The sequence below is a fragment of the Solea solea genome, chromosome 3, assembly GCF_958295425.1.
Source record: "Solea solea chromosome 3, fSolSol10.1, whole genome shotgun sequence".
NCBI lineage: Eukaryota > Metazoa > Chordata > Actinopteri > Pleuronectiformes > Soleidae > Solea > Solea solea.
In genome coordinates, this window is record NC_081136.1 from 30068666 (window position 1) to 30094012 (window position 25347).

General features: G+C 41.3%; 3 protein-coding genes across 16 annotated transcripts in view; 2 read left to right on the forward strand and 1 right to left on the reverse strand.

The window, feature by feature from the left end:
- Positions 1-1227: 1227 nt before the first annotated feature.
- On the reverse strand, positions 1228-4271 carry LOC131456769 (dnaJ homolog subfamily B member 9-like). 2 transcript variants are annotated; one of them, XM_058625390.1, is made up of 3 exons: positions 4113-4271; positions 3594-3840; positions 1228-2741 (listed from the first exon to the last, which is right to left on the reverse strand). In XM_058625390.1, exons 2-3 carry the CDS (start codon positions 3808-3810, stop codon positions 2239-2241), a joined length of 720 nt encoding a protein of 239 aa, XP_058481373.1. In that variant the 5' UTR covers positions 3811-3840; positions 4113-4271; the 3' UTR covers positions 1228-2238. The 2 variants fall into 2 exon arrangements, with proteins under 2 accessions (XP_058481373.1, XP_058481374.1); XM_058625391.1 differs by lacking the exon at positions 4113-4271 and having other exon boundaries at positions 3594-3858.
- Positions 4272-5499: 1228 nt separating this feature from the next.
- pnpla8 (patatin-like phospholipase domain containing 8) lies at positions 5500-13260 on the forward strand. 2 transcript variants are annotated; one of them, XM_058625388.1, is made up of 11 exons: positions 5506-5582; positions 6941-7004; positions 7104-8032; positions 8257-8406; positions 8551-8702; positions 8824-8918; positions 9017-9188; positions 9317-9374; positions 9557-9751; positions 11969-12164; positions 12783-13260. In XM_058625388.1, the coding sequence occupies exons 3-11, from the start codon at positions 7115-7117 to the stop codon at positions 13055-13057; spliced, it is 2211 nt and encodes a 736-aa protein (XP_058481371.1). In that variant the 5' UTR covers positions 5506-5582; positions 6941-7004; positions 7104-7114; the 3' UTR covers positions 13058-13260. The 2 variants fall into 2 exon arrangements, with proteins under 2 accessions (XP_058481372.1, XP_058481371.1); XM_058625389.1 differs by lacking the exon at positions 6941-7004 and having other exon boundaries at positions 5500-5582.
- Positions 13261-17466: 4206 nt separating this feature from the next.
- Positions 17467-25347, forward strand: part of nrcama (neuronal cell adhesion molecule a) — a 51141-nt gene continuing 43260 nt past the window's right edge. For all 12 annotated transcript variants that reach the window (XM_058624357.1, XM_058624356.1, XM_058624360.1 and 9 more), the window contains exon 1: positions 17467-17618. The gene's annotated coding sequence lies outside the window, so the exon portion shown is untranslated. The remainder of the gene's footprint in view (positions 17619-25347) is intronic.

Here is a 25347-nt window from a genome sequence, read left to right on the forward strand (position 1 = left end):
TGTGAGGATAACTGCACTCCTGCTGGCCATATTGTCCTTCAACACATCCGTTACTTCATTAACTACTTAATAAAAATGAACATGACTACTTGTGTTGCCATGTTACAAATCACTCAGATTTCCCACTTCCACTCCGATGTCATCTGTGTAATCGGATCACGTTTATTGTCACAAAACAAAACCAGGGTTTATATGTTTCTATGTATTCTCTGTATGCTCCCACATGATGTTACGAATTACAATGTTACGAATTACAATTGTAATCATGTGCATTCCCTTTCACACAGTAATTGTGTTTCACATACTGATTTGATTCGTCCTCCCTTTATTATGAATGTACTCTGTACTCTGCTGGGTTGAACAAGAAGCACTTTATTCGGTTCTGTAAAAAATAGGTTTTATGCACATCAAATTGATTACCAGTAGACTGGGAAGCTTGAAACCCCCAGTAGAAGTGTACTAAAAAACAAGAAATAAATCTAAATACAATTGTTTAAATATGTAAACACAATATTAATGTCACCTAAAAACAAACATTATTTGTTTATGATTAATCACCACATTAAAGGCGACATTGAATGCTTGTATCGCACATATATGTTAGTTATGGAGGTCTACTTGCATATATTAACTTGTTTTCATGATTAAAAACCTCCTAATCGCTGCAAACGAGCCGATCAAAATATCTCCTCACTGACGCTCTTGTCAGACGCGCAGTTTCAGACCAAAACCACACCCCCAGAACGTGGACTGTGTTGTGATTGGCCAGCCAACGAGAGCTTTCCTACTGTCCTGTGATTGGCCAGGTACCTGGAAGTGACGTAATAGATAGGCCAGCTCTCAGATACACAGCTCCCCCTCTGGCACGGTGGATGCTCTGCATCTCAGCAGCTACAACGAGAGTAGTTTTTCTTCTGCGGTTGAATGTACGCAACCGGATGTTCCCTGGACTAGTGCCCGCACCGGGAGGCGCTACGGTGGTGAGAGGAGTGGTGAGGATTTCTGATGACGACATCAAACTACGGAAGTGCCGATCCGCTTCGCAGAGCCCAGGAAAACAATACAACACTCTTTTCTCAGTAGTGGCTGAACTGTTTGTTCTGAAACTTTAGGGTTTCATAAACGAGGTAATGACGCAGATACACACACACAAACGCAGCGTTAATTGGAGCTTCCGGTCTATGTGGCCTTTAAAAAGAACAAACGCATTGGCTCTTTTCAATTATTCAAATATATTGCAACATTCAGATGTTCACACACACACACACTCACACACACACAAAGTGCAGACATCAGACAATGACATCAACATAGCACTGTCTATGAAGGATAGGCAACATGAAGAGCAAAGGTACTTAATATTGCACATTATGATCAGTTTGGGAAACAACTTTTCAGACCGTTCAGCTTCACTGGTCCCACAGGATTGTGTAACCATCATTACAGGCGGTTATGCAGCTGAGAAAGGGCACACAAACTAGCTACCAGTATTTGTCATGAGACTCATGTTATTTTCCTGCCCCGATTGAAGGAAGGTCAATTCAGCTCTGAAGGAAAAACGAAAACGAGGTAACAGTTGATAATGGCTCACTTACACACACATCCCAGAATGTGAATTTGCACTTCAATGATTCCGTTTGAAGCAAGTGCTTTCAATTTTAAATCCAAATTTTGCACAAATGAATAGTTAGGCTAATTAGTAAAACCCATGGGTGAAAAGTACATGTCTAGCAGTGCACAATGCTAACACCGGCAACACTTTTAAGTATATAACCGTATGGCCTAATTAGCTGTAGAATAAATGCTTCACAATTTGATCAATCTTATTGCCTCACAGCTTCCAAAAAAAACCCCCACCTTTTTGTTTAAATTATTTTGTTAAATTTAGGCCACACCTGAGTCGGATAGATACTCTAGATTGTGCCATCATATAAATGAACAAAAGTAAACATGAAGAACCTGGAAAGCTTAATAATGGAGAGGTACTGTATGTGAGTGAGACTGCTACTTGTCGCTGTGCTGTGGGTTATTGCTTGGAAGCAGCCATTCATGGAGTCAGCTTGGATATTTGTTCCTGGAGGAAATTACATACAGAAATTTACAACAAAAAAAAAAGCCACACAAAAACATCCTCTGTTTCACCAAGTGATAAATTAGCAGTGAATTCCAAAACCACAAGTAAAGCCCAGCAGTGTTCGAAATGGCTGCGCTCTGTGGAGCACTGTTTTGCTGCCGGTCTCAGGAGCAGTCAGTGAAGGTGGTCACCATGTTCCCCTTGCGCTGAGTCACTGTCCTGCAGTGCTGCTTTCCCGAGCTCTGGAATGTACTGTCACTCCTGGAACTGTGTGTGTTAAAGGAGAACATCTTCTCCAGATCTTCAAACATGTTGTCAAAGACTCCTCCACCAAAGGCGCCTTGTTGAAACTGTCTTTTGTGCCTGTTCATCGCCTCCCTGTGGGCCTGGAAGTGACTGTCAAACTGTCTCTTTTGATGGGCTTGATTCTGCGAGGAGTGGGAGTGAAAGTGGTGTTGGTGGTGTTGTTGTTGTTGACCAAATGGGTCACTGTCTTTGAAAATGTCATCAAAATTGAAGTTGAAGGACTGAAAGTGCTGGTGGTAGTTGTAGTTGCCGCCTCCTCCTCCTCCTCCTGCTCCTCCTGCATGGCCATCCCCAGATGATGAATCATGGCCAAACTGGTTGTACTCTCGTCGCCTCTTATCATCAGATAACGTCTCATACGCTGAAAGAGATAAACACAGACTTTGTCTTTATGGAAGTTTAAATTTGTGTTAACATTTTCTACACTTGAAATTCCTAGTGCATTTCTTTCTCATACTAACACTAATTCTATAAATAGAATCTTAATCTTCATGACGCATGTCACTTGACGACGAGTTCTAACATGAATTATTCTGAGGAATGTCTTTCAGAGAAATGGTGTTTCTCTTTAAGACCAGCACAGGTAAGTGTTTACACAGGTGACTAAGAAAAGAGCATAAAAGTTAAAACATATAAAAGCACAACTGTTAGTAAACTATAATATCTATTGACTTTTTAACTATTAGGGCTTGAAAAGAAATGCTTTTACATAGGAAAAATGAAAGACATTATTCCTTTTTAGGTCGTACGTCGTCAACAAAAGAACTAAAAGGAATTTGTCTTTGACGCACTGTAACAAAGTGTTGCACAAACACAGAGGTATTTTCCTGTTACATAATTTCAAATCCTAAAGAGGAGAGACGCACACATTTCCAGTTTGGTAAACACAATGTGGTATTGAGTCAATACTTTACAGCAAAACCAAGTTAGTACCATTGTAATATCCAGATATAGGTTTAAAAATGAGGATACTACAGAATACGTTCACATCCTTCTTTATGATCCACACACCAAGCTATTAATTGGTCATAACTTGAGAAATAAAACATTGCTACCTTTTTACTATTGCCATATAACCATTATGTTATGATACAGTAATATATATATATATATATATATATATATATATATATATATATATATATATATATATATATATACACAGTGTTGTCCATTTGTCCAACAGTTGAGATGGACATAGTGATTGACTCACCCTCTGCTATTTCTCTGAACTTGGACTCGGCGTCTGGCCCCTTGTTTCTGTCTGGGTGGTATTTCAGGGCGAGCTTGTGGAAGGCCTTCTTGATCTGGCGCTCGGTGGCATCTTTAGGGACCCCCAGTATGTCGTAGTAGTCTCTCTTGGCCAGGATGAACTCTGAGATGAGCAGGACATGGACTGCTAACAGCAGTGCAGACTGCGCTGTGGCCATACTGCTGTGGGTTTTGGACACCGTTTGAGCCTGTGAAGAACAGTTTTTTGACAGCTCTGTCAACGAGGTCTCACACAACGATTTCAAAACAGTAATGAGATTCATAAATCGCGTACAGGGTCTACAAACAGCCATATACCAGCGTTATGAACTAACCGTACTCGGTTAGCAACGACGCTATCCAGAGAAATTGACAACTTATTGTTTAGGTGAAGAAAGAGAGAAACGTAAACCATAACAGCGTTCTTTTTAATTAACCAACGATAACAGCAATATGAATGTAGCCTAGAAAGGTATCTTACCAGAGGACGAGATGACACACAGCCCGAGAACAGCCTTGTCAGCTGCCAACAGCTCCAGCTGATGTAAAACCGAAGCTAACAGTTGTTGACGAGCTGCATTCTTGAGCTGTAACACCACGACTCGCAACGTTACTGGTTCGTTTTTCTGACGCGGTGACCCGGAGTGCAGTGATTGGTGGAAACAGTGCGCACGTGGGAAATGGGCACGGTCCGAACAGAATAAGCAAAATGGTGCACTTACTGTATTTCCGCCTTCGCTTATCTAATGGGGTGTGTCCACAGAGTCCGTTCTTTATTAAGGCGTTATTACATTTAATGCATGGATGTATTATGCATCCATGATTTAATGGCTCACTTTGATTGTTTAGTGCACACATTAGTATGACAATTTCTACCAATAAAGACGAAAGTTTTTCTGTTTTTTTTGTTAGTTTTTTTAATTGAAGAAGACATCTCGTTGAACTTTTACGAAGACAAACGTCATTTCCTTTACTTGAGCGGCAAACCGGAAGCGATAGTTTTCAGGCAGTTTTGTTGTCAAAACAGTTTTTACCGTGCTACCCACGGTTTTAACAACGTCATTCTTACTAGTCAAACAGTTATATATATATATTAACTAGTCAAAATGAACAATTCAAATTCAAGATATCCTCAATTGAAGATATTTACAATGTCCTTTTTGGATATCTTGAATTAAATTAAGATATTCACATTGAAGTTGTAGATATCTCAAAAAGGCTCTTCTGAGAAGCTCTCTGACTCCACTGTGACTGTGGTTCTTCAAAGTCAACACGTGCTGTATCTGGTTATTATTTTACATGTTGTCCCCAAATAAACTTTTTATCGCATTATTTCAAATCAGCACCTGGTCTGTTTTGCAAGTGAATTTCATGTGGGTATTTTTTGGTCCTTGCTTTCTGTATTTATTAACATTTGAAGTCCTTTTCAGGAAAATAACAGACACTGAAACTGGCCTCATTAGTGCATTATTTTTTACACAATAATATTTGTTCTCTCCATTATAAAGATGTGTTGTCAACACCTAGTCAAACTTTTTACACACTTTATTGATAACAGTATACAGAACAGCAGATATGTACTGCAGTAATGGATGACTGGAAATGTATATATAAAAAGTGTACGTAAATAAAATAATGTTTAATATAATGTAATTAAAGGGTTTTAATTTAATCTTCAAACTCGTGTGGAAAGGCAGTGAGTTTAGGAGAAACCTTTGTCACCCTATATTCATGTATATGAACATTTTGAGTATTATGCAATATATGATTTGTCAGAACGAGTTTGTAAAATAGAAGAATAAATGTGTAAAAAAAAAAGATTGTGGTGCCACAGGGCTACGTTTGTTGTGACCGACCATCTACGTCACTTCCGGTCCTTTTCCTGTTTATCTTTTTTCCGACCCGCACCACGTAGGATGAAATATTTCGGCAACGGTCTCTGTTGTGAAAGGTAGGAGGAGAAGACACTGTTAATGTGTGATCGTGTAAAGAAATAGGAACACGCTGTTCATTCATTCATTCATTCATTCATTCATTAACGGGACTAGAAACGGTTAGTTTGTGGCACGTAAATGATTAGCTGTACGTTAAGCAAGCTAGCTGTCCAACATTATGCTCAAAGTTCATTCAGATACGCATATTATCAACACAAAGTGGACATACTCCTGAACACGTGTGATTCAGTTGATGAAACGAGTAAAATGTAATGGTAGAGTTATTTGTAAGGTCCCAACGAAGGGGAACACCCACAAGTCCATCACAGTTGCTACGCCATTTTCTTGGTCAGCCACTGGATTTCGAAATTCCTTTATAAGCCGCCGCATGGGATAAAATGTCACGATTAAAGTTCGTAGTTAAGACATATACAGAAGCGTCTTCGTCGTTGTCTAGTGTCAGTTTGTTAAAGGCTGCACCGCATGATGGAGCAAAGTCTTGCTCTCAATTACGTCCACCAACCACTTCTCTCTGAACACGGTCGTCCTGGGCGTGTGTACGAGCCTGTTTGACTCCACCACGAAGTGTACCTGCACGGGCAGACTTGGGAGTTTCACCGTAGACATGTACACAACAAAGTACACACTGGCCGTTCCCTGAATGGGCCTCTGTGGGGTCGGGGTGCTGAAGCGAGCTCGGTAGTGGTGGAAGGTGTGATACTCCTCCTCTGTTGTATGGAGAAAGTCCAGACTGTAGAGCCAGCAGGGCTGCAGCTCCCATGTTTGGATGTACTCCACAATCTGCTGTTTTCCAACTTCAACCGTGAAGTCTTTGATCGAAACCCAGTTCACACCACTCTTGCTTTTGTCAGGATGGTTAATATTCTCCTCCTGCTCCTTGTTGAAAGTGTGGCGGTGTCTCTCTAGCAGAGTCTTTACCAGGTGATCGGACTCTGCTGTATAGCTCACAGTCAACATAGCTCCGTCCTTTTCCATAATGTGTCATTGCAAGTTATTCCTAATCTGTTTTTGCGGTAGCGGTTGTTACCATCTATTTTTGTTGTCATCGTTTCTATGGTAACTATGGTCAACGTAGCATTTGAGTGGAGCCCTCTGTTGGCCCCCTTTTTACTTGCATTATACCTAATAGACAATGCTGATCTCGATCTGATTCACTGGATCTGCTATTGTTAATAAAAAAAGAAGAAAATCCGACAGATCTGTGAACCTTAAATATGATGTAAATGTTTCACTTTATGTAATGTCCACCACTAAAGTACCCAGGGTGTTGCATTTTTTGTGCACCCTTTGTTGTGATGGTTTACTTCTCAGGAAAATGGATCTAAATGTCTAAATCTTTCATTTACTTTGTCAGTTACAGTGTGTTGCTCACAAACAGACAGACAAGCTCATCCAAAAACACTTTAACATTGGCGAAGGTAATGACACTCAAAAACTGCCAGGGAACCTGCCAGACAGTTACATCATTTTACATATTTAACCAGTTGCCTGGTTAATTTCCTTGCTTCTTTTACCAGTGAACAGGCGCATGTCTCGGATCAGGACCACGCTCGACAGTGTCACCAAGGCAGTCGGCAGCACAGACCTTATCGCCAAGTTCTCCCGCCTCAAACCTGGTGGTACCGCTGTTGGCAGTACCCATGCAGAAAAAGTTCTGGTGAAATCAGAGACCTCCGACATCGCAGCTACTCCCTCATCACCTGAAGCAGCCATGAAAGAAGAGGAGGAAGGTGAGAAGGGCACAGCAGAGAAAGAGTCAGAGAAGCAAGGCAACCAAGTGGGAGAAATACCTTTTGTTGTCACCAAGAAGTCCACGCCCAGTTTAGCTTCAGCTGCAAATGTCTCTGCCTTGGGCTCATCGTCCTCTGTGGCAAAGCAAACCAAGCAGCTTTTCCACCCGACAGCTCTTTCGACCAACATGGATGAGACCTACACATCTCTGGCTCAGCACATCAACGACTACTTTGGCACAAACACGCATGGCGAAGACGCGCCTGTTTCTCACCGTGCCACTCCGAGAACAGGGGAGCACATGCTTATTTTATCTCCAGTGGCAGAGGCTAAGCGTAGTGAAGCGCCAACTACCTCTACTGTCCCTCCCTCCCCATCAGAAACACACAGTTCAGGTGGGACACCCTCCTCTGACACCCCCGCAACAGAAAATGCACCTCAGGCGAACCCTGTGCCTACTACCTCCACTAAAAAAGGCTTTACCCACTATCTGTCCTACCCTCGACCCAGTGTTCAGGCTTTTGTTGGCAGCTACATTACACCACTGGTCCCCAAGTTTAGAAGTGACTCTAAAAGCACTGCAGCTGAGAAAGACAAGGCTTCATCAGTCGGTGTGGAACAGCCCACTGGTGACAAAGTTGGAGAGAAGAAGACGGCCCCTGAAGAGGAGAAAACGGATGAAGCGAAGCAACAGCTGTTGACTCAAAGGCAGAAGGTAAAATATTTGACATTTTAAGATTTATTAAAAAGCTCATGTGTGTGGGATTTATAATAAACTATTTTTATCATAAAGTTACTCTCCTGAATGTTACACACCGGACCATTTAAAAAAAAAAAAAAAGAAGTGGAAGTAGAATTTTCTAAGCACAGTGTGTTCAAGATGGTATATTGTTGAGATGTCTCAAAGTTTTTGTTCATTTTGTATATTTTGTAATGCAGATAATCGTCAGGGTGAGTGTAGACAACAAGACCAGAGCTCTGGTGAAAAGGTTGCACAGGGTCACGGATGTCAAACTCCTCACTACGCGAGTGGAGGAGCTCAGCTATCATCTCCTCGAGTTCCCAGAGACCCGAGGTGTAGCTATTAAGGTGAGTTTGATTGATTTCTTTTCTCTTAAACATACCCCAAAGTTCCATTTATCAATGCCTGATTCATTTCACACTCCGCTTGCATGTTTTTTTTTTGGCAAAATAACTTGTTCACATGTTCACATTATTTGTGTCATACTGTAGGAGAGTGTGTTGCCGTGCCTGCTGCGTTTACGCCAGGTCAGCGACGTTCCTCTCCAGGCTGCGGTGAGAGAGTCATTGGCCCTGGTCGGCTACAGCGAACCAGTCAAAGGCAGAGGAATTCGCGTCCTGGCCATAGATGGTGGAGGAACAAGGTACAGATTGTGTGACCTTTCCCAAATAAAAATAAAAAAATCAATGCCGTCTAATCCAAATACTGTTTGACTATTAACTATTGTGGTTGGACAATCTTTGTGTTTATTATTTTTCCTATAGGGGACTGTTGGCCCTGCAAACTCTACAAAAATTGCAGGAACTGACCGGAAAACGAATCCACCAGCTGTTTGACTACATCTGTGGAGTCAGCACAGGTTCGATGTCACCTCATCATTCATGTGTCGAACTCAAGTGTGGTTTAATACAAACTGTCCTTTGAACACACGTCTTGTCTCGTGCTCTTGCGCTTCAGGGGCCATCTTGGCCTTCATGTTGGGGATTTATCAAATTCCCCTCAATGAGTGCGAGGAGATGTACAGGAAGTTGGGCTCGGATGTGTTCAAGCAGAATGTGATCGTTGGAACCGTGAAGATGGGCTGGAGCCATGCTTTCTATGACAGTGAAATATGGGAAAACATCCTCAAGTTAGTTTTTTTTTTTTAATATATTTAATTATGTCTCCTCCCTCATGCTCACCACAATTCAAAGAGACGGGAGAATGAACAGTAATTTGTCCTTTTCTTAGACTTATTCAGTGTGTGTTTCTCTCCAGGGAACGAATGGGTGAAGGATGTATGATTGAGAGTTCCAGGGACCCGCACTGCCCAAAAGTTAGTCACAACCTTAATATGCCTTTACACTGTTTTCACATATATATACCAGCTTTGTGCATGGAGTAATTGTTGACTGTTATTTTTCAACCACATTGGACATACACAGGTGTTAACATTTGTAGTTTTACTTCAGCAAGGTGTGTAAAAATAAAAATGCACACCCTCTTTTTGTCCACCAGGTGTCAGCAGTGAGCACGATTGTAAACAGGGGTCTCCCGCTGAAGGCCTATGTGTTCAGGAACTACAGACTCATGCCTGGAGTGAGATCCCACTACCTTGGAGACTGCAAACACAAAATGTGGCAGGCCATCAGAGCCTCGTCCGCCGCTCCAGGCTACTTCCAGGAATTCGTCATGGGAAAAGACCTTCATCAGGTATGCTGTGCAGCGCAGAGCACTGTCTGGGAGATGTCTTGGCTGAGTCCAGAGGAGTCCGCTTTAGTTAAGTTACTTGCATTTGAATATCCAAAGAATTAAGTATGTGATGATATAGATTGCGGAATAAAGATTAAAAAGGCAGAGCAGCAACAATAAGGTCTGAAATTGCCATGGTGATCCGAGGAGAAGCGTCACTATATTGGTATGACAGGGTCTTGTGGGTGTCAGTCATTTCAAGGACACAGATAAAGAATGAGATGAAGGCTACAGACAGAGCTGGAGGTTCCTAAGGTTTTGGATTTCACATGAAATAGAATATTCAACCCGGGCTCTCTTATCACAACCACAGTCTCGGCCAGTGTTGGCATTAGTCAGCCTGCTTTTGACGTTTTAATATTTGACTTTTAGCAATATAATGAGCTCCATGTCATTTCTTTGGGTCCTCACACAGATTGATGATGTATATAGTGTTATGTTACTACTTCCACTGAATCACACAGAGATAAGATCTCATAGTAGATGGGTCTTAAGTAGGAGATCAATGAATTATGATCTTGGAATGATATGTGTCATAAAAGACAAGAGTGTAAGAAGCATTAATGCACTTTACCGTAACGTTCATACCTCTTGGGTTTAAAATGTGTTACTTCATGACGTTTGATTATGAGGCCAGATATCTTTAGATGGTCCTAATTTGCAGTAATTATGCTTCAGGCTCCATTCCAATAACCTACTTTCTCACAGATTATCCTCATCACGGCTTCGGACTAGTATGACTCTTCCTCGCCATATCCTACTCAAAGAATCCAGTCACACTTTGCAAAGTTCGTGACCCAAGCGTTGATTCTCCCACTTACTTAACATTAAAACAAATGGCTTGTTCTTTTTTTTTGTCTGTTACTGTGATGAGTTGTTTCCTGTGTATTTGGGGGGTTGACAGCAGAGATGGAAATATGAAGTGTGAATGAGTTTGTGTATATCTGTGGGTGTTGCGCTCCACATTCCTCTTGGAGATGAGTTTTTTTTTTTTTTGTTTTTTCTCTTAACCAAGAGTTTGAGCTGCCGTTGCCTCCCACTGGTCTCACTTTTACTCTAGTTTTCGGAACGAGCAGCGGTATTTCCCAGGAGAATTTTGGCAGCAAAAAATACCTTTCTACATACATGCGAGCACAGAATGGAGACGCAACCATCCTAAAGACTTTTCTTCATACCAATCACTTGCTAGTAAACCATACATGCTGTCATTTTCCTATCATTTTCTGGTCTCATTCAGTTGGATGAGACCAGGGTGCAGAGGAGAGTTTGAAGGTCAGGGCAGAGTAGCAGCTGTGCAATTAACCTGCTGTCTCAGGAGTGGAAACCTTCTCACACCTGAGGGTAAACAGCGTCATAATCAGACTGAGAGTGATGCTTTTCTAGAGCTGTTGTTAGATAATAATGCAGGGGACTGATGGAGAACAGCAGCCAATACATAAAAAAACTCCTTTCCCATATTTATTGGGGTTATTTCAGCTGAAGAAACTGAGGAGGGTTTTTTTTTTAAAGACATTTCTAAAGCTCACTCTCAATGAAAAAGAGGAAACCACTACCCTCACTGAGCTTGGCAGTGTTTATTTCTGTCCCACAGTCTCCATCTCCATTAATCCAAGAAGCACATCAGTGGCTGGATAAGTTCCAGCACTGAAGTAGAGGGAGAAGACGTGGAGTGTTTAGCGCTCAAATCAGTGCTGGCATCTGCTGCGTTCAGCCCCGATTGTCCCTCTTTCTCTCTCTTTGTCAACATCAGTTAGGTTTCGCGACTGATCGTGAATCTGGTAGCACACTATTTAGTGAAAGCGGCGTCACATGCCAAGTGAAAAAGCAAGTAAATAATTAACAATGAGCTCCTAAGTCAGGATTAGAATCCTGAAATGCAGTACACTGCATCACTTAATTCAGTAGCTTTTCTCTTCTTTATTTAGGTCAAACGTTTGGCCAATTTACCCAGAAAGTTATTTATTTAGCTGCTGATAGACATTGTTTCAACTTGTTTACTTGTGAATAAACACTGCTGTTTTCCAACGCAGCACATCTCTGGCACCGGAGCGTCTTTTCCACTGTCCTCTGTTCCCTTCACCTCATTTGTCCCCTACAGGCTGCCACAACACATGTTTGCCTTTTTGCGCCGATTATGTGACTTAAGAATTGCTGAAGATGTTTTGTCATCATCTTCAGGACGGAGGACTTCTGATTAACAACCCCACAGCGTTGGCCATACACGAGTGCAAGTGTCTGTGGCCAAACACCCCTCTGCAGTGTGTGGTGTCTCTGGGCACCGGACGGTACGAGGCGGCGGGCAAGAACAGCACCACCTACACGAGCCTGAAGGACAAGCTCACCAATGTCATCAGCAGTGCCACCGATACTGAGGGTAAGACCAAACACCTTCTTTTTTTTTTGCTTATTTTAACCATAAAAGGGCCAGAAAATGATGCTGTGAGTAAGTGCTTTTGCCCCTTTTTTCCAGAATAACTTTCAGTTATTTACAATTGTATGTTAAAATGACATATTAACAATTTAAAATGAAGGAAAACCAAACAAAAACACTGCAGTTGGACACCAGAAACACCAGATGTTGCGTGTCAAATTCACTCTGGTGACAAAGACGCCGATTCGCCAGCTTCCTGCTACAGCGAGAGTGAAATGACCATAATAACCACGCGCTGGCTTTGACGGGCGACTTCTCAGCTCTCAGTAACCATTGGAATTTTTATCATAACCAACAGCAGCAAATTCAAAATGACGGCATCAGGATTAAACGTGAGATTGAGATTTCGAAATAGCAAGAGAGCATGTGATGTGGCTGGGATGTAAGACTCTTCTAGAGCTTTAAAGGAAATGAATGCATGAATGAGTTCTTAACTGAGAGGAAACATTCTCCACAACACTAGAATAAATAAATAATAAATAATGCTATCGTAGATAGTGTTGTTGCAGTTAATGTCAGGTGGACAGCTAAAGTGACTCCATCCTTCCCCTGGTGTTTCAGAGGTGCACACCATGCTCGACGCCCTCCTGCCCCCCGACTCCTACTTCCGCTTCAACCCCTACATGAGCGAGGACATCCCGCTGAACGAGAGTCGCCTCGACAAGCTGAACTTCCTCAAGGACGAGGGCAAGCGCTACCTGCAGCGCAACGAGGCCAAGCTGAGAAAAGCAGCGAGCGTGCTGAGCCAGGAGAAGAGCACCATTCAGAGACTGGCCGAGTGGGCCCAGCTCAAATCCGACATGTACGAGGGTCTCCCCTTTGGCTCTAAGCTGTAGCTGTTGGCAACGGACTGACCTCAAAAGAGTTTTAAAAAGGTAAGCAGACCACGGGTGTGACAGCTCCCAATGTTGAAAAGGGATCATTTACGTTTTTTTTTAAAGCATCTAGGGAGGAATTCCGTCATGAAATACCAAACGTTTACATGCTTTGATCACGATCCAGCAAACTCGAAGAGAGGATTCATAACCAGTCAGTTCTACACATTTTTTTGTTTTAGTTAAATTACAAATAAAATGTAATTAACCTGCTGTGATGCTGGTGCATGAAAGTACTTGTAAAGTACTTGTACTTGACATTTTTGTAAAGGCATGGGACTGAGGGTCTTTTGCATTTTCTGTAAAATAATGACATTCAATTGTTACTAATACATGATGTTTCTAACACTGTACTGAGGAAAGGCCTTGTGCACTTTGTGAAATGTAACTCTTAACCTTGATAATGTAAATAATATTTAATGACATAGTTGAATCCTTTAATCTTTTAGTGTTGTTGCTGATTACAAACATGATTTAAAAAGAAAAAGAAGATGAGTTATATTGTCATTGTGACTAAACCCGTTAGTTAATGTCCACCTAAGACTCAGCGAGGCTTTTTAAATTTAACACACATTTGAACACGTCACTCCTCCCCCATTTGTGTGGAATGCAAAACCTAAAAAAAAGTGTCATGAAATAATAAAACTTTGTTTCTAAAACCTTAAAACATGTTTTTTTTGTTTTAAATTGCTCATTTATAATGCATAACCCACAGGAACATATGTCATTTATTTGATCTTACGTTCTGCTGCGTCAGAGTTGACACACACGCGTCACAAACGGCTCCACAACTGAAGTACCACAAAGGAACGCCACACATCTTCCAATGATGAATTGCTTTCACCCCCCCCTCAAAGTTATACGCTTTGCCTTTTCTGCTTTTTTGTTTTGATCCTACTGAGGATGAACTAAAATTTCCATCGTGTCGTTCCTCGCAGTCCACATGAACCATATGCCAGAAGGATTCATGCGCACAAACCTCCCCAGCAGCCAGAAATGAATAATGATAATGTCAAGTATTTCACTTGACTGATTCCTCACTCCTGTCAGGCCATTTTTCTAAATTAATTATGTTTTCTTAAGTTTCACCATGTTTAACTCCACCTCAATGTCAGTTTCCTGATTTAACGCTGTCGTGTGTAACTTTCAAAATGTTCATTATTTTCAGTAGTATCACATTTTAGTGATGGCTGAGATGTGTGCTCATTATGTTTATTCTTTCATTAAGAAATACTGGAAAAATTCCTTTCAAAAACACTGTATAATTAGAAAAGGAATTATTAATACATGATAATAAGAATGTATGGTGTTGTGTTTCTTAGCAACTGTCAAATGTTCCCTCTTCTTTCCAATCTTCTCAATATACAGTGCGTGTATGTGTCTGCATTTGCATAAATCTGGCACGTGTGTCACATCTTAATCTCTTCGCTTTGTGTTTGTTAAGGCCAAAGGGAAACAGTGATCACATTCGTGTAAGTTCCTGTCGTCTTTTCAAGCTCCATCTTGACATGTGGCTCTGCTTTATTCATGTAGCATCTGCACCAGCTCGCCGGTATTGTAGCTGCAAATATATCTAAAAAAAAACCAGTTCCATAACAAGGGCCCTCAAACATGTCATCCCAATCTATGGCTCACGCAGGAATAGAAATGGGAAAGAAGGCACTGATTCACACATTCTGTCTTGTCATGGCAGGACAAAAATCAGGCAGAGGGCCTGAGAAGCATTCAACTGTACTGATCCCACTTCTTGCCCGGTTTATCTCTGGAGAGGCTGAGTGAGAGATGAAGAAGATCCCTGTCAGTTCTAAGGCAGATCGCTGTGTAAACAAAAACACAATCTGGGTGCGGTCAAAGTGACATTGTCATATTAAATTGTTTTATCGGCTGTATGAACTGGTTTTAAAGCACACAGTGCCCTGGAGTCTTGGGACGGATCCTAAAATGATCAACCATTACTGTTTGGGGAAACAGTAATGACAATAGACAATAGATGCACTGTTGAAACTGTTACTTCGCACCCCACAGCTGCACGTCTGTAATGTCACGGTGCCAAAGACGCGTCTGTCCGTCCGTCGTCGTGTTTCATTGAAAAGACATGGCAGGAGAGTTTACACAGTGGTGTGGCTCTCCACAGATCTCTGCCAGTCAGTTAGGCGTGGGGGGGAGACACACCTATGCAGAAACACACACACATCCTATTTGTGCGACAGCCTTGTGTGGATGTCTGTGTCCACAAGTCAGCATCGGTATCTGTGGTTTCTAATCGCCGGCGTTTCAGTCAGTCACTGTTTACATGGACGCTACTAGTGTAGCACTGATAATGGATGATTCAGGTTATAATATTCCTGTCTTATGATCTGATTAAGGTGTAACTAAGATGCTCCAATTATGACTGTATTCTGATAAAAAGGTCCAGAATTAGTGACATCTCATGGTGAAATGTGTGCTTCACATACCACAGAGGATGTTGTCGTCTCACTTCACGCACGCGCTGGCTCGTTTGTCCATTCAGGCTGCCGTAGAAACACGGTGTCACATGATGGTGGCTTCTGTAAACCAAGAAAAGGCTTATTTTAAGGCAAAGAAAGTCTTTTATACACCAACAAACATACTGCTATTCAATCAGGTAATGGTGTTCCCATAGCAGTCTCTGCTGCAGATTGTTGCTTTAATCAGGTTAATAAAATAAAATAGAAGGGTGTCACTTCTTTGTGTCCAATACCGATATCCAAAACTCTACTGATGCCGATATTATTCTGATATAGTCGTTTGACCATTTATGAACTATGGAGCTGTTAACAACACATTTGTGCTGAGTCATTTCAGGGACATAATGTGTTCTCCACAAAAAGAAGAAATAAACAGCCCCAACATGACTCAGCTAAACTGCTTTTGCACCGATACCAACCGATGCCGGTTCCCATCCCTAGTTGGAACAGACAGCTGTGTCTAAAGAATTAATATGCCACATAAACATGTCATTTCTGCACATAATATATCGCCGCCCACTAAAAACGGTTTGTGTGCCACCAGTTTGTTTCAGAGACACACTTGTTTTAAAGCTTGTGTTAATTATTATGTGTGAGCGTGAGAGCCGGACTGAAACAGAAACAGTGCAGACGTGACTGGTGTCGATGGCGGATGGGAGACATGAACCAGGTGGGGGGGGGGGGGTGTTCACTCACAGCTGCCACGTGAAGAGAAGAATCTGTCGTTTAAAATGTGATGTAGGTTAGTGGGCCAGTAATAATGTGATGTGCAGTCAGGTGTGTGTGTGTGTGTGTGTCCACAGCAGCCACCTGTCCTGTGAGGACGACTTGACAAACACCTGTCTCACACAGTAGCAAAACAACCAGTAACTGCCTAGTGAGTTCCTGGAAACAATTGTATGTGACTTTAATTTTAAATGCATAAATAAACATTCAGCCTGTGCTCCTCCAGTTTCCTGCAGGGCATTGTTGATTTCTCTGTGTGCGAGGCTGATCAGTTGCAGCTCATTAAAGAGGGGGTCGCTGCAGCTGCGATTTTTTTCTCTCTCCCTGTTTTCTTCCCGCACCGGATTGGAAGCACGGCAAGATAGTCGATGGAAAGAGAGAGGTCTCACTCTGATAGTTACCCTGCGAGTGAGTATACATGGAACAAAACACCACAGAACTGGAACATTAGGTTTTAGTACATCTTTTTTTTGTTTTTTATTTTTGGATTTGTTTAAACCAATAAAACACATGCTGCAGGTTCTCAAATGTGGGGGCATTGCTGCGTTCTTTGTCTTATTTAAAAGTTGTTAACGTGGAACGGGACCTTATTCTGAATAGGACACAACATGAGTTGCTTGTACTAAACGTATAACTTGATACGATTGTTGTATATCTGCTCCTGGTCTCTCTCTGCTATCTCTCTCCCCCCCCACCTCTCCTCTGTACCCCTATTTTTTCCTTTCACCCCAACCGGTCTAGGCAGATCTTTGAGTCGGATTCTGTCTCTCTATAATATTGTCTATGTACAGAGCCTTGCGATAATGTATGTTGTGATTTGGCGCTATACAAATAAAACTGTATCGGAATGAGACTATATTCTGTTAATATCTTTGACTGCAGTCCAATTACGACACAATAAGATCTGATTACAAATGTACTCATTTGATGATTGATCATTCAGACGATGAACCTATTTTTGTTGTGAAAAAAAATATATGTACACATTTTTGGCGTGCGAGCGTGCGGTCTTCCAGCATAGACGACCTTTGTACGATGCTGGTTTTGACAGCAGAAGGGGGGGGGGGCGGGGGGATCTGCTGCTGAGGAGGAGAGAGGAGGATCCGTGTGGATCACAGCTTGCTGCTGCAGCGGCTGAGAGGGACGGACACACACTTACACACACACACACACACACACACAGTCCGGCTATAGCCCCAAAAACACACACACACCTCATCATTTCACCAGCATCAAGTCACACACACACACACGCGCGCGCGCCCTCGTAGCTGAGGTGTGAGGATACAGGAGCCGGTCCACAGACGGTGAGTTTAAACAAGCTCTTTGTCTATTTAACTGAAGATTGAAATGTTTAATAATCATCCGAATAATGGTGCAGTGCATCGGTTGTGGGTTATTTATTATTTTTCTTTTCTTTTTTCTTTATCCACCACGGCGTCCCATCAATGCTGGCTGAGCAGGTGCAAATAAAACAGCACAATATGGAGGCGCCTAGACGCCGATCGCCCTGTTTTTCTTATTTATTTTTTATTATTATTATGATATGTATTCAACCTTTTTTTTTAATCTAATATTCAATTGATCTTCATTCGGGTGAGCGTCAAAATGCAAATCATTGCAGGCTACAAACGTGAGAGCAAGCGAGAGGGGACTAGAGGACTGGTGGTGTTGTGTTGGATGAATGTATTCGGCGGTGGTTGCAGCAGCAGCAGCAGCAGGTTTATTGTTGCTGGTGCCGGTTGCCGGTGCAGGCCCATCAGCTCTGCTGCTGCTGCATGAGAGTATTGTCGGATGCTGCTGCTGCTGCTGCTGCAGCTTTGATCATCTGTCTGTCTCCTCTCTACTGTGCTGCTGCCTTCAAGGCAGAGAGCTGGGCCCTGTTTTTCAGATGTTGCATTGAAGGAAGGCCTATTCTCTATTATGATGGATAATCGTTGGTGACTCTTATTAAACTGAGTGCTTATTATGAGTGTGACCTTATTCTGGTTTGGTTAAAGGTCCATGGTGTAAGATCGAGCGATTGGGACTCCCTCCCTTTCCCAAGCATGTCGGGGAACTACGGTGGCCTTGTTCTTCTTTATTTGCATTGTAAGCTTCCACCGTAAACACGGTTTGTCCATTCAGGCTGCCATAGAAACTAGGGGTGGGCGGGAAAACACCGATTCTTAGATGGCATCGCGATTCTGAATCGATTCACTAATGTCCAAATTGAGTGAGATACAGTGGCGCTTTTTCACTGACACAGCGACCGCGACAAACAAAGCAACAAGCAGCAACAAAACCACGGCCTCAAATGACATGTGATGCTTGGACATCTGTTGCCACCGTATCGTACGTCAATATAACCGCGCACTTTATCACTGACGACTGGAGGCTAATGTCTCACGGGTGCGGGTAATGATGCTGAGCTGTGAAACACATTATTGCACGTAAAAAAGCACGATTCGGTTTACATTTGGTCTTAAATATGTGAATTGCGATTCAAGATGTCACGTCTTTACAGTGCATTTGTAACTTTCCAGTTTACGCGTGATAATTTAGTTTAATAAAGGGCGATGGAAATTAATGAAACTCTTGTTTCTCGCTATAAATGCACTGTTGTGAAAAAATAGCGGGACAAAGACTTTCAAAAGGCTGACTGAAAGTGCATGGAGATGCATCGCAAGTGCAACATCAAAAAGCAAACAAAAAATTGAATTTTAAAGTGATTACACTGGTACAATCATATTAATAGGTAACAAATGATCTTATTTTACTAATAAATACTCCAAAATATCAACATCGGACCTTAAATTCTTAGTCACTCGATAAATGCTGCTGACTGCACTAAACAAATTATTGTTACACCAGCAGTTATAAAGAATAACAAGAGAGGATTGGACTATTTGAAGATTGAGTGAGGTTTGCATTGTTTACATCCATAATAGACATATCTGAAATGCACTCACTTCACCTTTAATGATGAAAAAGAACAATAATAGTAATTTCACTCCTATTTGCCAAAGAATTGTACACCTCATAAATAACTATGTGATGGATTTATTTGTCAAACCAACAACAGATCTGATAACTGATTAAACACTTGCCAAACTAGTTCTTGCCTCTAACATGTGAGAAGTCCCTGCGTTTATTTTCACTCTAAATGATGAGTGTGAAAATTAAATTGAGGAAATGTTGTCACGAAGCTGTGTTCACACTAAAATGAATGTTATAGAGGAGATGTATATGGTGTGTGTGTGTGTGTGAAGAAGTACAGGAAGTGACGACAACTATTGTTTTAAATGAAACGCAGCCGTTTATGTTGTTGAATCAATATGTCGCAGTTGAATTGCCATTAGAGCCACACGTGTCGTGATGTTGTCTGCGGTGCACTGCAGGTATCAAACCAAATATGAGGACACTGAGGCGGAGGAATCATGAATATTAAAACAAAGGCACTGTGTAAATGTGGGAGTCAATATTTACAGTCAGCATCTTCTGTTGTTGTTGTTGTTGTAACACAACATGATACACTGACATGACATTTTAATTTGACCCTTAATCCATACAGTTATTAATCATGACTGCACTGCACTGTTTTCCCTCTTCATAAGAGAATTGTCGTAGTTTGTCGAAGCTCACTGTTTTGTGCCGCTAATCGCTAATACCTGTGCACGTTAACCTACATTTCCAAAACCCCAGTCAGCTTTTTGTTCGCGGCTCTATAGTGTTCAGCAGCCCAGCGAGAGCTGAGACAAGACAAGCAGACATGTCTCACCAGCCTCCTCTCATTTTTCTTCTGCCTTTTAAAAATATTTCAGTCCCTAAATGTAGCTGTCTGCAGTTTTGTTCAGTCTGCAAATCACGGCCCACGTAGAAAAAAAAATGACGTGAGGCAGCAAAATCAATTTTTTCAAGCTTAATATCAGACGTAAACGCCGTTAGCTGATTTTTCATTCAAAGTTATTACAAATTTTACACAACAATTTACACAAGGGAATGCTAATTGCATGTGTTTCCATCCACTGCCGGAAATTAGCTTAATGAAATGAGCTGTAAGTGTCAAAATGTGCGATGGAAAACTAGAATTAGGGGTAGTGTTTTTGAAAAAATTGTGCTTCCCAACCTTAGTTTCCCCCGAGTTGAGAAATATCTTCATTCTTTTCTTTGTTACGTGCCCACCAGTGACACTTCCTGTTAGCATAACTGTTAGCAAAGATGGCGGACACTGTTTACATTCTGGGAATGAGGTCCCGTCGCCCTACGAGTGCGGAATTAGGGTTGCAGTCTCAAGCCTCGGAACAAGAATGAAGATATTTCTCGACTCTGGGGAAACTGAGGTTGGGAAGCACACACTTTCAAAAATACTAACCCTATTCTAGTAATACAACGCTAAATACAAATCGGTGAAATAGTCCTCTAAGCATTTTTCCAGAGCTGTAAAACACTGATGCTGGAGTGACGTCCTTGATTTGCTAAATCAATTTTCGTGCGTTTACATTTAATTGATTCAGCACCTTTTCTACATCACTCGAGCTAAGCACACACACATTTAAGTGAGATTTCATTCAAGATTTAATAGAGTTGTAGAAAAAAAAAAAGTGCTGATCCCGCTATGACAAGTCAAAGAAATCTGCTGTAAAAGAAGCCCATTCCATATTTTATCATGCTAAAAAAATGTGTATTTAAAATACAGATTATTTGGTTTGTTATACTGATCATCTGTTATTTGTCCGGACTATTCATCATTCTGTAGGATAAGGAGTCATTTCCTCAAATGCCACATTTTTGTTTTGAAAAGATAACATTTATCATCCGCCACTGTGGCATGTCATCGCGGGGCGCGTGCTGTGTGTCGGCACCACGTCCACTGTTGCAAACTTGTCCCCCTGAGACATCATGAGACGGAGAGACTTGTGTCCCCTGTGACGACTCCACAGAGCCAGCCGAGAGCCGCCACAGAGCCATTACTCACAGCAGCTGCGGCTTGTCCACGGACCATTAGAGGCGAGTCAGGTGATGGAGTTTATGGTCTGTTTAGTTACATTCTCCCTCTGCCCACCGTGGCCTTAAGTGAAGACACTATTGTAAGACAAGAAAAATGCTCCGTGTTGGTTTCAGGCAGTTGAGGTCAGCTCCCTTTCTTTTCTCTGAGGTTCAAATAAAACCAGGACTTGTTCGTGCTATCGCTTGTATAACTTTTATTTCGACTGGAGCAGTTTGTGATGGAGAGTCTGAGGCCTTATCCACATGGAAACAGAACTTTCCCTGTACCATCTCTTTTCTTTTTCATTCTTCAAGAGTTTCTAAGGTCTGACCAAACACACCTGCCGTCCACATTACCCCATTCAGCTGTGAAAACTTTTAGTTTTAGTTTCACCACAGTTCCGGTCTTCCTCTCACTTTTCACCAATGTTGTTTCTCATTACACCTGCAGCTTCCAGTTTCAAATGAATACTCAGTAGTGTGGATGTTGCCTGAGAATAACTCAAAAAAATATCAATATCAGCTTACAAAATTGATTGGTATTTATTCTTTCAGTGCTGATGTTTGCCTCTTAGATGTTTGTTGTTTTTTTGTTTTTTTTAACAGTCAGTACGTTTACATGCATAGTTTAATCAAGCTAAGGCCTTAGTCTGACTAAGACAGGCAATTGGACAACTCGCCGAGTCTGAGTATACACGTGAGATGGCTCGTGCTGTAGTTCTGTATGTTTCGTACCTGTTGTACATGTTATTCGTGACACAAATTAGATTGCGCTGTACTATTGTGTTTACATGACATTAAGAAAACCAAATTATTGTCTTACATGCATATAAACACACTGACTGTAAACCTAGTGACAACCAGGCTCACATTTCATACAAATGGATTTCTATGGAGAGAGTTGTTGTTTTTTTTAAACTGTGTGTGTATCCGTGCAGTGCTTCAGGTGCTGAGGAAACAATACTTCTTTATTTAGACTCATCCCTCCCAGAACTAGATAAACAACTTATAGTGACGAGTACAGGTGCAGGAGTTAAGAAATGAGGTTCTGCCTCATTAGGACCAGGTTATGAGGACTACTGGTCCTGACAAGTTTCGGATGTATGGCAGGAAATAGTCTTAAATATGTCACAAACAGGCTGACTCTCTCTCTCACACACACAGACACACACACACAAAGTTGGTTCACAGCAGGACATGTTTGTTTGTTTGGCTGTTGAATGAAGGTATGGGAACACACTGAATTAGCACGACTGCCCTGAGAGTGATGAATAAGAAAGTGTGGTCGAGTTAAAGCCAAAGCCGGTGGTGGGTGACTTCTTTGGAAGCAGATGCTGTTGTTCTCCTTGACTTCCAGTGGAGACAGATGGCTTTTTGTTTTGGTTTTTTTCCTGCTGCTGTATGAAGACGATCTTATTACCGGAAGATTGAGGAGATGTCTTTCAGGAGCACAGATAGAACGGGATAAGAGACTTTTAAGTCAGAGAATTAAAGATTGATTTAATTCTTAAGTTAACTGTTGTTGTGGTTTTTTTTTTTTTTGCTTCTTCATGCACTAAAAACCTTCATTGTGTGTTTTCACAATTTATTGATTTACTAATCCTTTTGTTTTATTATATTGGAGAAAATGATATTGAGTTGTGCATTGTTATTGAGTTATTGCCCAGCTTTTATTACCATTTTCTTTCTAAATAAATGTGAGCAGTTTGATATTTGGATTTTGTTGTTAAGGCAAAATGTGTCAGTTTGAATGTGTCACTACAGACAGGTAGAGACTTGACAGACAGACAGACAGACGACTTTATTAATCCCTTTAGGAGGTTCCCTCGGGGAAATTAACAGCTCCAGCATCCACACACAGCACTGTTAACTTGCATTGTTTTTAGGGTATTTTATTGTCTTAGCTTCATACAAATGTAAGTTATAGGTCTGGATGTAGCCTTGTATTTCTTTTCAGACATTATTTTTCAGACAACTAGAGCTGAGGGTTAATAAAATGGGAAATACAGTACTCATTTCTCCTATCAAGCTTCTTCTTCTTTTCACAGTAAACATTTTTGGAAATTTGAGTGGATTTCTCGGCTGCACATGAGACCATGGTGGGCGACAGAAGGGAGAGTGGGTGAGACCTCAGAAGTTGCCAGACTAAGTTGTGTTGCTGCCTCGTACCGAGTGTTAAAAAAACACATATCGCCGTCACGGGAACAGCTGATTTTTCTGAGCCATATGTGCATGAGGTTTGTTTATTGACAGAAATCCTAAGGGTTTATGTACTGTATATGGTTTTATACTTAACAAAGGAGGAACTTCTCAAATCCCAGTGGTGGGAGCTTAATTCCTTGTACAGTAAGACTTAGAAGTAATAGTAAGAATCTTTGACACAGCTCTAAAATGATTAGTGAGGATTTAGGTCATAGAAGCCATTAAAAGCTTCCCTCATCGCACTGAGCATCCAATTGATCCAAGGCACCAGCGTCACATGATGAGTGTTAAAATGGAGCCTTGAAGATGTTTTTTTTTAATATAATTTAATCTGTCAGATGAGGTTGACTTGATTTTCCTTCATATGCTGCTGTGGTTGTTTTATATAAGCTCATTTTCTCTTAAAGGAGAGATTAGTTTGATGGGAAATGGGTCTGAGGGCCTTCATGCAGCATCTGTGCCAATATGGCTGTTTTGCCGATATTGTTCAATGTTGTGCGACTATGGGAAATGTCCACCTTGTAAGACACTGTAATTATTTGATAAAGGCAAATTAAGTTAAGAAAGGCAAGAGGAAGTGTTTCTTTATTTGTGAAGCCCCAATCCACGAAATGCTCCGTGTTCCTCATCTTGAAGCAGGTCGCATGTGATCATGTGAGTAATAATTACGACTTTATTATTGAAGATCGGTCCTAATACTCCGTAGTATGCTTGAAAACGGTGTTATAAAGAAATCCTATGGCCTAAAAATCTTGTTGACAAAACCAAAATACTTAAAATCTTTTGATTCTGATACTTTTGTTCATGAAAATGACGAGCTGTATGTGCGTACAAATCTTATTCAGTACAGTCACAATATCTGTCAAAAAGTAATCGCAATATCGTGCAGTTCAATTTCTTTGTTTTCAAAACACTTAACAGTTATTTAGGGGACATTTCCATTAAACATCTGCTTGTCTTCGATGATGTGGGAAAAGCCGCTCTGAGCCTGCTTGTGTCTTCCGTCCCACAATGCCTTCAGTCAGAATCTCCTGCTTGAACTGAACAACTGCCTTTTTTTTTTTTTTATAGATAAAAATAAACCACGCTGCAAGTAGATTAAGGGAGGATAGAGAACAGAAGCCGTTCTCAGTGTGGAAAAGTCATCAATCAGCTTTAGATGTGTCTGTGAGCTGATAAACCAATTAAAGGCAGGACAGAGCTTTATGGGCCTTGAAGAGGGAGTGGGAAACACAACATCTGCCTTGTTAATCATGTTGTAATATGTTACATGTTTATTCCAGCTTTTAATTATATTTGAACTGATCCACATGCTCTCATGTCCCCGCCGTGTGCAGCGGGGTGAATGGAAACATCCCCTGAAGGAACAACCCCCAGTAGCAGTTCACATTTTATACTTTTTTTTCTCTAGCCAATTACACAAAACTTGATAGATACAATAACTGACAAATCCAATACTATGATATGTAATTGATACATTTGCAGATTAAATGCTGTTTCAGCACATGGTCCATGTCAACAAATCTGATGACTTATTGTAAGAATGAGTCATTTGCTATTATGTTTCCTGGATGTCGTCCCATAAAACAGGGTCATGAAAAGTTTTTGAAAACTGCCCTAAATAGACATGGGTGATTGAAAGTGCTTGAATTTTATGCAAGAAAGAAGTTCAGTTGATATTTAGGTAAATATCTCCCTGTTTCATGCTCCCCTTGCATTGCTTGCATGTACATCGACTACGCAGACTACCGTTGAGTTGTAATTAGTAGCGGTGTACTGTACACTGTCTCTTTCCCCGTTGGCGGAACAATGAGCGAGTAAAGTTAAGTCAGAGTGAGTGAATTATTGGTGATGCCTGTGAAATGC